At 40.5% G+C, this 16,177-nt stretch overlaps 1 protein-coding gene across 47 annotated transcripts in view; it reads left to right on the forward strand.

Moving 5' to 3' along the window:
• Positions 1 to 16,177, forward strand: part of nrxn1a (neurexin 1a) — a 2,342,145-nt gene that overhangs the window by 396,925 nt on the left and 1,929,043 nt on the right. For 30 of the 47 annotated variants that reach the window (XM_038810283.1, XM_038810313.1, XM_038810330.1 and 27 more), the window contains 2 exons: positions 3,772 to 3,801; positions 4,623 to 4,634. The exons of 8 other annotated variants lie outside the window; for them this stretch is intronic. In XM_038810283.1, the coding sequence (XP_038666211.1) occupies positions 3,772 to 3,801; positions 4,623 to 4,634 (42 nt within the window). The remainder of the gene's footprint in view (positions 1 to 3,771; positions 3,802 to 4,622; positions 4,635 to 16,177) is intronic. 9 more of the 47 variants (XM_038810348.1, XM_038810427.1, XM_038810483.1 and 6 more) reach the window with 1 other exon arrangement.

Consider the following 16,177-nt stretch of genomic DNA (forward strand, 5'->3'; position numbering starts at 1 on the left):
ACACACCCTTAGGCATGAAATATTAATAAGTAAGATTTGTCAGTTGCACGTATATCCAAACCACGGACGTTTCTGAGCAACATATGCTCCTATTTCAGATTTGTCTGCATCAAAAAAGTAATGTAGTTCATGAAACAATATGCCAAATGAAAAAACTGCGGGCTGGATTCTCCGTTCCGGTAGAAGAGTTTCCTGATGCGGCTGAATCCAGCGCTGGGGAAAATACGGTGCTGATCCGTTTCTGATTCTCCAGTACCCCACTGGCGTGAGAGGATGCAACTGGGTCATGAAGACCTAGTTGCATCCTATTAACAGGCCAGGCATAATATTCTCTAGTTCCTTCTGATTCTCCAGTCCTCTGGGTTGGGAATCACATGGGAATTGATGCAGGTCCTGAGAAGCATGTACATGATGTGGTGGATCTCACGGTGGGCCACAGGGGTAAAAAGAGAGTTGCCCCCAAAGTCCATCAAAGGGCCACCCTGCTCCAAAATGCAATACCTGCCCACTCCACTCCACCAGACACCGTCCTCATCGGAACCTAACCCTAACCCCCCAGAAACCCCCAAAATAAAGAGTATCCCCTCCCAAGACCCACCAGAAGAGAGATACCTGTCTGGAATACCCCCCCCCCCCTCCAGAAGAGAGACCCCTCTCTGGAATCCAACTCCCAGAAGAGATACCACTGTCTGGAGCACCATCAAAACAGAGACCCTGTCTGGGATCTCCACAGAAGAGAGACCCATGTCTGGAAGCTAGAGAGCAGTTCAGGCAGAGATAGTGAAACAAATCACTACTTTGACACCAATCTTGTCAATACACTGGCTGGCTCAGGCAGAGGAAGCAGCACCTGTCAATTCCTGGAAAGAGAAAAACAGCCAGCTGGATTTAACACCCCTCAGATCTTTGATCTGCAAGCCATTTGTTCATTTCTTTTTGATATTGATTTTATGAAGCTGTCATTGGCAGCTTTCATACACACCCAGCTGTCAGCATTGCTCTAATCATCTCCCTTCACCATTGAGTGACTTTGAAGTGGTCACCTGTGAAACTAAGTCAATGTTTATAAATATCAAGTGTTGACAGCTCCTGGACCACATCAGAGAGTTAAGTGCTTTCTGTTAGTTTTACAGCTAACCACTTAAAAGTAACACTGTGATGAAGAGAGATGGATGAAAAGCACTGGGAGGGGAGGGGGTGAACCAGAGAATCGGGGAGTGGGGGTAGCCGTAGGATCTCACTATCGGCCAACCTCAAAATGGTGGCCTGACTGCGGGTTTGGGAATCGTTTCCTGATTTACACTCCCAGCATGAATGCAAATCAGGTGCAATTCAGCCCTGGCGGTTGTCTCCCAAACACAGAATCCTGTCCTTTATATATTCAACCATAATCAGTCACTTAAATTACCTGTTAGCATCTTGGAGATTGCATTTCATTCATCAATTGCATTATGCAATCATTGAATGAATGTGCCTTCTTTAATATTACCACATTAACATTTAAAAGTATCTTTGGAAATCATTAAGAAGCTATTGATATATTATCTTCATACAAATGTAACTTTCTGATGAAATTCTAGAAATGATAAACCACTCATGAAAAAAACAAATATTTTCTCCTGTATTTTTAGGGAAGTAACAACTTCAGGGGTTATACCCCCGCAAAAAAAAAATCTGGTGAGAACTAATTGGGTACCTAGCAGTGGTTTATTGCCGACCAGTTTTATAGTAAAGGGATGCTTTCTTTCAGTTGAGACAGAGCAATGTTGGAAGAACAAAGAGAACAAACAACAAAGAAAAATTACAGCACAGGAACAGGCCCTTCAGCCCTCCAATCCAGATCCTCTATCTAAAACTGTTGCCTATTTTCTAAGGATCTGTATCCCTCTGCTCCCTGCCCATTCATGTATCTGTCTAGATACATCTTATATGACGCTATCGTGCCCGCCTCTACCACCTCCGCCGGCAATGCGTTCCAGGCACCCACCACCCTCTGTGTAAATAACTTTCCACGCATATCTCCCTTAAACTTTTCCCCCTCACCTTGGACTCATGACCCCTAGTAATTGAGTCCCCCACTCTGGGAAAAAGCTTCTTGCTATCCACCCTGTCTATTCCTCTCATGATTTTGTAGACCTCAATGAGCCCCCCCCTCAACCTCTGTCTTTCTAATGAAAATAATCCTAATCTACTCATCCTCTCTTCATAGCTAGCACCCTCCATACCAGGCAACATCCTGGTGAACCTCCTCTGCACCTTCTCAAAAGCATCCACATCCTTTTTGGTAATGTGGCAGCCAGAACTGTACGCAGTATTCCAAATATGGCTGAACCAAAGTCTTATACAACTGTAACATGACCTGTCAGCTCTTGTACTCAAAACCCCTTCCAATGAAGGAAAGCATGCTTTATGCCTTCTTGACCACTCTATCGACCTGCACAGCCACCTTCAGGGTACAATGGACCTGAACACCCAGATCTCTCTGTACATCAATTTTCCCCAGGGCTTTTTAATTTACCATATAGTTCACTCTTGAATTGGATTAATTGGATTGGATTAAGGTTAAACACTTATCTGATTTGCCACCAATTACCATTTTCAGTCAGTCATAGTTCTTGGCTGCACTCAGCGTTTCCTATCAGGTTATTAAATTAGAAGTTAACCCAAAAGGTAAATAATCTTTCAACATCATTACATTTCCATTCGTCATAGTTTTAATGATGGGCTTCCTGGAATAGAAACTGCCAAATTTGTCCTTAACTGTACTTTGGTTCATATCTATTTAAAACTAAAATTATTTTTTAATATCAACTCATAATTTTCAACAATCCTAGACACTGGAAACATATTTTGTATGAGCATGTCAAACATTTAAATTCAAATCTAGGGCACAGATATTAATGTTCATTACTGGACTCAAAATTGGCAGTTATAGATCAGTGACTATCCATTTTCTTTGCCATTAGCCAGTTGAAAGGATCATTGGATGGCGTATACAATGGTTATTTGATCTGCTACTACCAATCTTCTGTTCTAAGCGATAAATGTTTTGATCTACGTTTAGTTCACCTTTAAAAACAGTGACTTAAATAATGCTAATGCTATCAAACAATACAAACTAATTCTCGTTATTTTACCTGTCTCAGCATGAGTTCAAATTTTAGAGAAAGCTGGATGACACCATTTTGTACTTGTTTTCAAAAATAAATTTGCTTCTTTGACAAAATTGCTTCTTAAATTGAATATGATTCCAGTCGAAGTCTGGTTTTGAGTTCTAATTGGCGTAAAATTATCCAAACTAACACAAGGCAACATTCTGAAGAAAGTTAAAGCAGTAAGATGTAAAACAATTTGAAAGTTTATAACATCTCTACTCGGTTTTATATTTTTAACCTTAATCATGATGAAAATGTTCCTGAAAATACATATTCTGGAACAGATGAACAACTTATTGAAACAATTGGCATGTTATGTAGGGCAGAAGGGTGGTCCTGTTACAAAATTACCTTTAGGGGCCTCAGTTCTCTTTAATGCAAATTATGTGTATGCAGAAAATCTCAGAAATATCCAATGCTATCGGAATCATTCCTTCATTCTTCTGATCTTGTCCCAATGCATTACAACCTGTGGTTGAAAAATGCTTTTTTATTTCCCTGCAATAAAGACATCTAATGCAAAGCAGATGTCTGTCACAAAACATTTTTGTCATTGTGACAATACCTTCCCACATGCCCTTGTTCTTTGCTGACTGTGCTCTTGTTTCCCTTCAAGGTCTGGCGCACCTGATGATGGGCGACCAAGGTATGGGTTCCATTCCTTTTTTCCACTGTGCTTCCTTCTTCCCCCCCATTAGTAGTTGTCTTTAAACTTTCTCTAGAAATAATTCTACAAAAGTTTATACCCCCACTTTGGCTGTTTCAAGAAAATCTGTCTTTCTTTATCCTTCTTTTCTTTTTGCACTCGAGTCAAGCTTTTTGCTTTGTCTTTGTCTTTGTGCAAATTAGGAAACAGTGAGAACAATTAATGTGAAAATGTCAAGTGTTAAAAGTAATTAAAGCAATGTTAAAATTATCTTTGAGTGTACAGCTAGTTTGGAGTGCTTGAAGTCAAGATGTTCCGATTATGCTTGCTTATGTATCAGGTGGTATTGTCACTAATTAGTGCCTGCTCTTACCTTGGAGTGTGATTAAATTGTCACACTTTATTGCAACATGTGTGCAACTGTGTGCTTAAACCATAAACAGAGATGCATGGCTGATTGAAAGTATGTTATATGCACCTGCCCAGGCTGTTGGAATGCTGGAGGAATGGTTTTGCAAGCAAGTCAACCACATAATTTTCACTGCCACTTACTTTCAATGTCCCTTTTAAGTTGAGTCAGTTAAATCATGGATCTCCAGGTGTTTTGAATACATAAACTTCCAAACAGAAAATTCCGTTCATAACATGGAATTCATGCTTCCATCACACTATGCTCATGTTACACCTGTATGTTTACATATTAAATATATTTTTGTTGCTATAATTAGTTGCATTTACATATAACCATGAAACTTATAAATTGTTTCTCTCTTTTTATTCAAATATGCTTACTTCATGGAACCATTCCATCAATTCCATAGGTAAAATTAAAGGTACAAAATGTTTTGTTTTCTTTGGATAATTAAAAATATAAAATTAATGGCCATTTATGTATATGGGAAAAGTGGAATTTTATTTGTTGCTGAAGCTTTATGCTGGTTAAATGATGTATGGTTATGATGATGCATTGCATTCCAAGATCTCAAAGGTAAGGCTACTGATATTAATGTTTTTGCCTGTTTACAGAGATCATGAGATTCTTACCTGCTTGTTGGACACAATCATTTAGAAAACTAAGAGAAAATTCTCCCTTCATGTTGAAAGATGAAAATGTTTGTAACTTTAATTTTTATAATATTTCACTTTCTGGGCAAAATCATTCTAATTTTAATTACCAATACCTCGCAACAGAACAAAGTCCCTGATAAAACTCCACAAAGTTTAAACACAATACCATACAATTTAGTTTGAGCAGTTTATTTTAAATTATATTCAGTGGGTATTGAGTAATTACTTTTAGTGTATTTAAATAAGTAAAGGGCAGAGTACTGATTGGGAGCAACCTTGGACAAATGTAAATGATGGATGTTAGATTAACTCAGTTAAAGGATGTTTAGGTATCACTCTCAAGATTACAATTTTAAATGAACATGTGGGATAAAGTTTAATATTTTAAAAAATGCAGCTCTTTGAGAGCAAATATACAATTCTCCTGGTAATCCACAGCCTTAGCCAATGAATAGCTTGGCTTTTTGATACAGAAGGTGTAGTGATCTATGTATGTAGTAATACATGATCAAGTAATGTTAAGCAAGTACAGGCAAATGATCACTAGATGGCCACACTGCCAAGACTTATAAAAAGGTTTTCCCGCTCTTTCCTAGGGGAGAGTGTGTTAGGAGTGTAGAGAGTACAGAAAGGAATCAGCTAGAGAGGGAAGAAGTTACAGATCTTGGGAAATAGCATTATCTTATTTAACAGTTTAATCCATAGATATTTGTTTGTTTAGTAGTTTATTATTGAAGTAAAATAACTCACTAGTTTATTTCATATTACTCATTAAGTAATATAACAGAATGAGTGAGGAATTAGCTGAACTTAATTATTATGGTACCGTGAGTTCTATATTCATTGTCTTAATAAGTTTAGCCAGAGGTTCCTGCTAGAAGTGGCTTGTGCGGATCACTTTGGTTAGACACTGGTGAGTGGCTGGTGCTGTCAAGGCATGTGACAATAACCATTCATTATGTTAGGGCAGGGAAGAACCTTGATCAGGAAAACAATAAGCAGTTATAAAATAAAGATTAATTTGGGGATTAGACTATATAATTTTAATAGTAATTTGATTTGTACTTTTGAAATATATAAATTGCTCACTGTTCACATTTTGACTTGGTTGCTTTTGAGATTTTATTTGGGGAGGAACTGGTTTGTGAGTAGCCTAAAATAGATGGCATACTTAGAAGCCAGAAGGGAAGCAAACCTAGCCAATTTTAATTGTTGGGTCTTATTTTGATAACGCACATCAGTCTCCAAAGTCCCACTCTTGGAAAGTTAATCCAGTGCTAAATCAAAGAAGTCAAAAACTCTCTGATCAGTATTCACTGCTGAACTAGCTGATCTCGGCAAGGTGCATCACAGAATTAATCATTGGGATGATTACGTTGATCTCACCCATCCCTTGGTTAGGGAAGAGAAAATTGGTTATCGTTCCCATCCCTGGTCAATATCTTATCCTGGTGGAGGTGCGTAACTGTGGATGTTAATTGAGGATGGGATGGGTGTGGTGTGATTGACTAATCTGACAGCATTTGTTGTCAAGGTTCACAAATAAATGATCATACTTTGAATGAGGTACTTGAGAGCTGCTACTACAGTGAAACTGTATCCCAGTATGAGTGAATGACTTCAGAAGGAGAGGAAAGGACTAACCTGGTAATAAAGGGAAAAAAGATATGACAGAAGAGATGGATTGCCTCTTAGCTTCAATGGTTGAGTGTTCAGCTCATAGACCAGTTGTTTATCATCTAGGTTGATGTCATCTCGTATGCACTGTAAAACCAAACCTTGATTTCCAGATATTTTATCTAGAAAGTATTTTTAGATGAGTGGGTAAAAATGTTGGTTTTATGACATGCTCGGTTATCCGACAGTGATCTGACTCTGCCCTGTTCAAATGTTGAGATATCTTAATGGCAGACACAATTAGATCTGTTCAAGGTTTTTGTTTTGCATGTAGGACTTGAGATTGGCTTTCAAAAAGTCTTTGCATGTAAGTTTGGTGACATCTTTTGTTGTGGATTTCCAAGCTCAACTGAATTTGGAAAGTTGCCTTTGGTATGTGGGAATCTTCCATATGGCTAATCCAGCGAAGTTGAACTCTGTTAAGCACATTCCCAATACCATATATGTGGCAAGAACTTTGGTGTTGGGGATTTTGTCCTACCATGTGATGTTATAGATGGATCTTAAGCAGCAAAGGTGTAATGTGTATTTTGCATTGTGTCATTCTGGTAGCTTGCCTATGCCTCAGGAGCCGTAGACAAGTGGTGTGTAAACCACTATCTGGCAGACCTTTGTTTTGCAACAATCCCCATGCTCCCTCCAAATGGGAAGCCTGGTGTATGCTGATCTTGCTTTTGCCAGATGATGGGTGATTTCATCATCCAGCATGGGTTGTTGAACACGGTACTTCCAAGATAGAAGAACTTACTTGCTGGGGAACCTACTCTTCCCTAACATTTTACGCTGTGCCCAGATTACCTTTCCATTAACATTAGTTATAAAGAAATCTGGGCATTGGTTTTGGCCAAGGATGTATCATGACCGGTGCAGGCTTGGAGGGTCGAAGGGCCTGTCCTGTGCTGTATTGTTATTTGTTCATTGTTCTATATGTAAAATGGGCAGCCAGTTCTTTTTACACCAGTACTTTTTAAACTTTTTTTCTCGGGACCCACTTTTACCACCAACTGGACGACCTTCGCAAGCCATGCCGACCAATCATTGTGACCCACGCCAATCGACGTTTGCAACACACCATTTTTGCTTACCTGAGCCTGCTTGGTCTTCACAATCTCACTTGCATCGTGATTCAATGTTACAGTTCTGCTGAGAACTTCAACTGATTATTTAAGTTCTCACTGCAGCCTCAGGTTTGTACTCAAACTCGCCATGCTTCAAATGCCTTTGAAGTATTGAGGGTTTTTAACTTTCATTTGCCAGTACTTCCAGCACATAACACACATGGGCATTGTATCCTGATTTGAATTAGCACACTTAATAAAGCCATACCTCAAGAAATCATCTTTATATTACTTTGTTCCAATTTCAGCTTCTTCTTAATGGATTGTTCATCAGAGGCCCTGGAGTTCACACCAGCACTGCTTTGTCCTGGTGTGGACTCTCCTGTGAAGCTCTCTCAAGCAAATTCAGTTGTCAGATCCTTGCCTATTTGTGTCTCTGGCCCTCCCTTCCTTATTATGAAATGATCCATTTTCAATTTTTCAGTCCTGTTGCTTGCTTTCTGGCAGCTCAAAATGGAGGAAACTCACTTGTGCAGAGAGCACGTGACGTCAGTGTGCGGGCAAGTGACCTGCTTTCTGCCGCTGCTTCTGCCGGGAAGACTCCATTCATTTAAAAAGAAATCTGTGTCCAATTCGGCATGCTGATGTCTGGAGGGGGCAGTCTGCCCTGCTGGTCTCCGAGCCTGCATATCGCTGAAGGGGCACGCATGCATGGGACAGCCGGCATTCTGAAAATAGGTTGCGGACGGCAATTTTAAAAGCTGGCTGTGGATTTTGCGCACTTGAAAATGAAATGAAATGAAAATTGCTTATTGTCACGAGTAGGCTTCAATGAAGTTACTGTGAAAAGCCCCTAGTCGCCACATTCCGGCGCCTGTTCGGGGAGGCTGTTACGGGAAATGAACCGTGCTGCTGGCCTGGTTCCAAAGCCAGCGATTTAGCCTAGTGTGCTAAACACTTCTTCCCACGATCGGGAATGCCATGACCGGTAGCCCTGTGGCCCACCCGACACCCACCCCAAACCCACCCATGGGCTGTGACCCTAAGTTTGAAAATGACCATTTTACACAATTATCATTGACCAATTTCATTTTGTAATGTTGCTGTCAGCTTATTCAATATTGCATTCATAACTGGAGAGAATATGACCCTGATTCTCATTCATTGCACTCCATTGATTGCATGATGTATGTGTTTGCATGATAAAGGTTCAAGCTCACCATGATGGTTATTTAGAGTTTTACATGATGAGAGCGAAGACCAAAAGATGCTTTTATGTGCAATTAGGTTATATGCTTGATACGGAGTTTAGTAGAGCAATGAGATCTGTTCAATAAAAATCTTCTAATGGACCAGTGGATTCTTTATTAAGAGGGATCATTTTTACTATTATAATAAAAACAGAATAAAAGCAAATTACTGCAGAAGCTGGAATCTGAGACAAAGGGTCATCCAGACTTGAAATGTTAGCTCTGTTCTCTCTCCACTGTCACAGCAGCTGAGATTGTCCAGCATTTTCTGTGTTACCATTGTCTGTTTTGGGGTAGAGGATTTAGTTGGAAAAGGTAATATCAAAATGTGTCCTGAGATTCTTAAAAAAAACTCTCTTTATTTGCTTTCTCTCTCTATCCTCCTTCAGGAGTTTCTCCAATTAGTCAATCTTTTCCTGATCCTTTACAGCCAACTGAAATTGACAAGAAAGGTTCAGCATGCCTGACTTACTTTTTTTCCCTTAGAATATGATAGTCCCTGGCCTCTCCTTGGCACTCATTCAATGGCAAATTTGGACTGAGAATGTACTCGGTGAGAAATCATAACCATGACCCAACATCAATCTAGCTTGTGTCTTGGAGTTGTGACTTTATTGTCGTATACCAATGAGGTGCTATCTGAAGACAAAATAAAACGAGTTTGTCCTCATTTTACATTCACTAATTTCCATGAGATAGCTCATGGCTTTTTGGTTGCTTTGTGCTTGTGCCATTAATTTTTTTTTCTTGGTTATTAATTGGTTGTCAGTTGTGTGAACATTAATCGGAATGTTGTGTGATGCAAGATAAAGGTACCATTAATTCAGGTGAAAGGAAGAAAGGAATTTTGTGTGCAGCAGCTGGTTCAAATTGCAGCTAGTGGGTTTGTTTTTCCAATTGAAATATCATCCCCATTCCATGTGTGTAGATATGCACACAGTTTTAATTCACTAATTAACGAATGCATAAGAATAGAGGAACTTAAACCATTCAAGTTTGCTGTCATCACTTTGTTTTGAGACTGAAAATGCTAAATTGTTGATGCAGATGATTTTGGAGGTTTAACATCAAAACGGTTGTCAACTTTGTTTGAACTCTAGGGTGGGATTTACCGACCACCCGCCACGAGTTCTCCAGCGGCGGAGGCAGCCTGCCAGCGGGATCTACTGGTCCCGCCGTTCTCAATGGGATTTCCCGTTGACTGCACCCCTTGTCACCGGGAAACCCGTGCACCGGCGTGGGACCAGAATTGCCCGCTGATGTGAACAGCCGGTAAATCCCGCCCCCAGTATTATTGAATAATAGTTGTTTAGAAATGCATGACTGATGTTTTAAGAGTGAAATGAAGATATTCTGATTAATTTCAAGGGCATAGGAGGCGAGATCTGGCAGCTTCCAGTCCTGCCAACGACACTCCCCACGCACACCCCCGCCACAGATTTCCCGGTGGCGTGGAATGGATTCAGTGGGAAACCCCATTGACAGCCACAGGACCCAAGATCCCATATGGAGGCCCGGGAATATCGATGGGCGGCACAGTAGCACAGTGGCTAGCACAGTTGCTTCACAGCACCAGGGACCCAGGTTCGATTCCTGGCTTAGGTCACTGTCTGTGCGGACCCTGCATGCTCTCCCTGTGTCTGCGTGGGTTTCTCCAAGTGCTCCGGTTTCCTCCCACAAGTCCCTGCTAGATGACTTGGACATTCTGAATTCTCTTTCAGTGCACCCGAACAGGCGCCGAAATGTGGCGACGAGAATTTTCACAGTAACTTAATTGCTGCATTAATGTAAGTCTACTTGTGACACTAATAAAGTTGATTATTATTATTATTATCGCACAAATCCTTTAGCAAATTTCTAAAAAGTACTCTGAAGATTTTTTTGGGAGAAATTGTAGTGAGATTTGTTTCAATTGGAACGTTAACGATGTGATTAAAGCATAAATTGGAGAAATTCTTTCTCGTGTTCTCTTTCTTGGTGGTATAGTTCCAGGCCTGGGTTTCATGCTAGGTGTGCCCGCAAAGTGGACGGACCTAGAAGCGGATATAGAATTCACTCCTGGGCAAGTTAGAACATAGAATCCCGACAGTGCAGAACAAGGCCATTCGCTCCTTCGAGTCCACACCGACCCAGGCTGGCGATACTGGGTGTCAGGTTGCCCATGCCAGGGATTGGGCCCAGGCCTGCCCTGCCCTTTTGAGGTGGGGGGGGGGGGGAGGAACTTGAGGTCCCACTTGCAGGTAAACTGGAATATTAGGGAGAGTCCGGAGGCCACGGTGGGGATGCTGAGAGCAGGGATGCATTTAAAAATAGTGCCCCGATCTCTTCCTGCACTGGCAAGCTGATCTTGTCAGTGCAGGAAATAAAGTTAAGTGTGGCTTTGGCGAGGCGTGCTTCGCCGAGGCCAAAAAACACAATAGAGTCTGGTCTGATAGCGGGATTATTCTCAGCACTGCAGGTGCCGAAAAACACCCCGCTAAATGCACCCAAATGGGACTCTTTTTTTCTTGTTAATTCACGCCCAATGTCTCTCCATTCTTCGGAAACAGTCTGCATCGCCTGCTTTCAAGTCGGGCAATTTGATATAGAATCAGCATAAACATGCCTTCACTCTCCAGCACATCTGTTTTAAAGAGATAACCTAGGATCAACTTTATTCCTTAATTTCAATTAAAAGTAATCAATACAAGCTTTGTAATCAATACAATATGAGTAAAAACAAACTAAACTATTAAATGAGTTTAAAAATTCACAATCTTGCAATTAAAACTTTTAATATCTTTTTTTATTTTCAATTAAACATTTAACTAAATTACTGCATTCATCTCATTTCAGTTTGTTTCATTACTGATGCCCAGAGTATTTATTTACGCTAAATGGGAATCATGTGCATTCACACCTTCAATTCAGTAGTTATGTATTTTTAAAATGCTCCTTATTATTGTAAGAAATGCCTGTACAGTTACTTTATCTAATCTGGCCATTGAAAACAGAATCAATTGCTTGCGCTTCAGGACAACAAATGTTATACATGTTACAGCTACCATTTAGATAGAAAATAAGAATATGGCTGTATTCTATGAATGCTGACAATTTGAAATACATACAATAAATGCTGAAACCCCAGCAGCAACTGTGAAGAGAAAAAAGACATGAACTTTTCAACAGAACTAAGATATATTGAAAATGAGCAACTTCTAAGCAGGTGGAGAGCCAGGAAAGGTGATACAGGGAAGGGACCAACGGGAGATCTATGATAGTGTGGAAGGCAGGTGTAATTAAAATGTAAAAAGGGGATGATGTGGGTTGATAAAGAAAAGATAAGTCCTGAGCAGATGAATATGGTTACACCACATTAAAAAGGAGGAGGGCAGCATGAAAAATCTGGCAAAACGGAGAAGGCTGCCGTGACCCAGCAGGCCACCTTTTGATCAGGGTCCAACGAGAATCCTGGAGTGGACTGAGTACCTCCTTCAAATGGTATTAAACCCAAAAGATGTAAAGAGGAGGATTTTGTTTAATCTCCATTAGGTCACCCCTCTGTCTTTAGCGTAAGTGCAGCTTAAGCACCCTTGCAGACACACTGGCTGGAACTTTCTGGCCGTGCTCATCGGCGGGATTCTTCAATCCCAGCCAAGTCATTGGACTTTTAGCTGGTTCACCGTGTCTGCCATGGAGGAACCCGCCATCGCAGAGCTAGAAAATCCTGCTCATTGTGCCTTCTCAGAGTATGCAAACCGACCTCAATGCAAGATGTTATGCGCCAAGGTTTAGAGAACCCCAAAGTATACCATGGAGTTCACCTGACACCCAATTTTTAATAGATTGTGGTATGGGGGGCACACGACCCACTCTACAAGTGTGGTACTTCAGAAATTGACAAGTATTTTTTAAAAACAAAACAATGTTTATTCAATGAATGCAAGTTAACCTTTTTTAAAACAAACAGTGAACATCTAAGCAACCATTAATTCAAATACATCCCCAAAGACTACAACACTAAGTAACCCTGTAAGCTGTTCTTTTAACATCCAAAAGACTTAACAAACCTTCAAACAGGAGCACATTAGGTTTACATTCAATACTGAGACCTTTTACAATTCTGGGTTCACCAAGTGATCCACAGATAGCCTTTGGATGGCAGAGATCAACCGTACAGCTCTACGTCAGATGCAGCTCACTGAAAAACACAGACACTCCCAAGCTATTCTCAAACTGAAACTAAAAAGCAGAAGTAGAGCTCAGCTCCATCCACAGTCTGACATCACTCCAGTAACATGAGCAGCTCCATTCCTTAAAGGTACATTTCTTAAACATCTATTTCTTAAAGGCACTCACATGACAATGAGAAATGAGACTGTATAAGGCCATCTGAAGACTGGACATCATGGGGTACCAGATGGGAGACATTCTAGGAGATGGTATGGTGGCAAGAGAAGCTTCATAGGTAACAGGAGATTTTAATACATCTTCAAACTATTGCAATATCTTAGCACTTACCTCTTTCTTCAAAGGGCAATGCTTGTGCAAGGGTATCTTTGGTCTTTGTCTTCAAAGGGCAATTCTTGTGCAAGGCTATCTTTGGTCTTTGTCTTCAAAGGGCAATGCTTGTGCAAGTGTATCTTTGGTGTTTGTCTTCTAAAGGAGAGCCTTGCAGTAAGAGGCCAGTCATTTTGTTGACTCCCAGTTACCTCCAATTCCAAACCTTTTGACGCAGATCCCTAAATGCATACACTTCATCACAGCTCCAATATGCATCTCACTTACTCCATTACTAGTTTCAAGACTCTTTGGGAAAAAGTGAATCAGAAGGGTTATTATTGGGTGAAGTATAGACCACAAAACTATTCTTGGCTCAAGGTCCAAGACTTCAAACAAGCTATGTTTAGGGAAAACTGGTTTCTTGTGAAGGCAGGAGAAATTGTCTCTATGCCTGCAGTTGAAAAAATGTTCATCTAAAGTAGTTTCTTCCATCCTCTTCTTCCCTCTCTTCATAACCATACCATAAATATATGTCTCCTTCCACAGCACGCTTCTGATAGATCTGAAAAAAAAAATAACAGCCACACTCCTGACAGAACCTCCAATGCAGGAACATGAACACAAATCTGTAGATGCACAGTACAGCATCTATATCTGGGATATCTTACTTCCATAGCGCATGTGTTTATTTGAGGTGGAATTGGGAAAAGGGCTTTGTGAGGTGAGCCTCATCTGCTTGTCTCCATTTTAAATGATATGGAGTGGGCATTTGGCAAACCTTTAAAGATGACTGCAGGAAGATGTTGCTGCTGTATTACACTGGTGTGTTTGAGATGTAATCCATTTATTTTCTATTTTACTCCTTTTAATACTCCAAATCTTTCCCCCCCGAAATGGACAATCATTCAAAAGAAAATTGAGCCCAATTTGTGGAGACTTTTATAAATTTAGTTTGTGATTCATTCTTCACAAAAATTAAGGTCCAAATTTCGACATTGTATGACAGCATGAAATCAGTCACCTGCCTGTCCTTTGATTTATCGTTAATGTTTGAAATTGGGAATGTTTCTCTGAAAGAAACGGTTTTGGGATATTGCAAGCACACATTATTCCATGCATGTATGTGTTGCTTTTTGCTATTTTTTCTTCCATATTTCAGTTCCTGTGAGCACTACTTCAACAAGTTTTAATCAGTCTGGTTATTTTCAAAACAAGTCTCAATTGTGCTTGAATTGGTTTCTCCAATTATGTTTTGCATCAATTTCTCGTGTTCTTCTGACAGAAGGTCTATACATCCTTCATGCTAAAGGTAGATTTCTATTATATTTCTGATGAGGGAGCATTGGGGCTTGAAATGACAGCTGCTGCAAGACATTACCTTGACATGGAGTATGGGGATAAGCAATTCTTTGTGTTTCAGTGCCTATTCAATGGATTTCAAAAAAGCAAACAATTGTTGTTGAACCACCAATTTGATAAGGTATTGGTAAGTGCTCATTCTGTGCTCAAGCAGATCACACCATTACCAAAGTTCTTTGTGAATTTTTCTACTCATCATGTTACTTTTTAAAAAAATTTAGAGCACCCAATTCATTTTTTCCAGTTAAGGGGCAATTTAGCATAGCCTGTACATCTTTGGCTTGTGGGGGCGAAACCCACGCAAACACGGGGAAAATGTGGAACTCCACAAGGACAGTGACCCAGAGCCAGGATTGAACCTGGGACTTCGGCGCCGTGAGGCTGCAGGGCTAACCCACTGTGCCACCGTGCTGCCCTTCTCATCATGCAACTTAAGACGATGTCCTGGCACCTGCTTTCTACTTTAAAAAATCTCAAACCAGTGCTTGTCAGTTGTCCAAAGACTATCCTTCCTGCAGCCAGTTGAAAAAAGAAAAGTATGGTCTCTTTGGGATCAAATGTTCTCTCAGTTAATATGGTTAAAGATTGGAACGAAAGTGATTATTTGTGGTAGGCTTAGCATTTCATTACCAGAACAGGACTTGCTCACCGTATCTAGGCTTTTCTCATGATTACATTCTCTGTCCTCTTTGGGACTTGGATGTGTTGCTCTATTTATTTATCTCAGTAAATTACAAGCCTTTCCCTTATATTGATCAAATGACCACACAACCAGTTAGTTAGTTCAAAAGATGGTTTATTTACATACACAAGAGTCATCTCAATATGCAAACACAATATCTACTACGAGTTAAACTACACCTATCAGCTACAATAACCTATACTTAACTTCAGGGCGACCGGCACTGTGCAAATGGATAAAGGCCTTTATCTGGATTTCACTTGGCTGGTTCGAAGAAAGTGACACTGTCTCTGCTGGGCTCATCCGTCAGGTAGCGATCGTTGGTCTTGAACTTAGTTGGCTATTCCTGCTGCAATTGGGTAGGCACAGGCTGGATCCAAGAGAGACAGGACACATGGCTGTGCTCTCTTTTATCCCTCTGGGATTTCGCGCACTTTGGGGCGGCCCTTAACCTTGGACCCAATAGTTCGACAGGGCTCTGATCACTCACTTTGACTTAGACCAATAAAGGGGCGGGTGTATTGGTAGCTGGGCAGGTCCTTCATGGTCATTGGCCTTGGCAGTTGTGCTATAGAACAAAAGTGGACAAATAGAATTCAGGTGCAGATCAACCATGATGCAATCAAATAGCAGAGCAGGCTCAAGAGGCTTAATTACATACATTTATTCCAACCCACGTGGTCTTTGGCCAATTTAGTTGTGTAGCAACTTTCTCAAATTAGATTTAAAAAAGGCTTCCACATCTTTCTCATTAAATCCCTGCAATGCATGAATATATTTAAACATATCTCCACTAAGCT

This window comes from Scyliorhinus canicula, chromosome 1 (assembly GCF_902713615.1).
Source record: "Scyliorhinus canicula chromosome 1, sScyCan1.1, whole genome shotgun sequence".
In the NCBI taxonomy this organism is placed as follows: domain Eukaryota; kingdom Metazoa; phylum Chordata; class Chondrichthyes; order Carcharhiniformes; family Scyliorhinidae; genus Scyliorhinus; species Scyliorhinus canicula.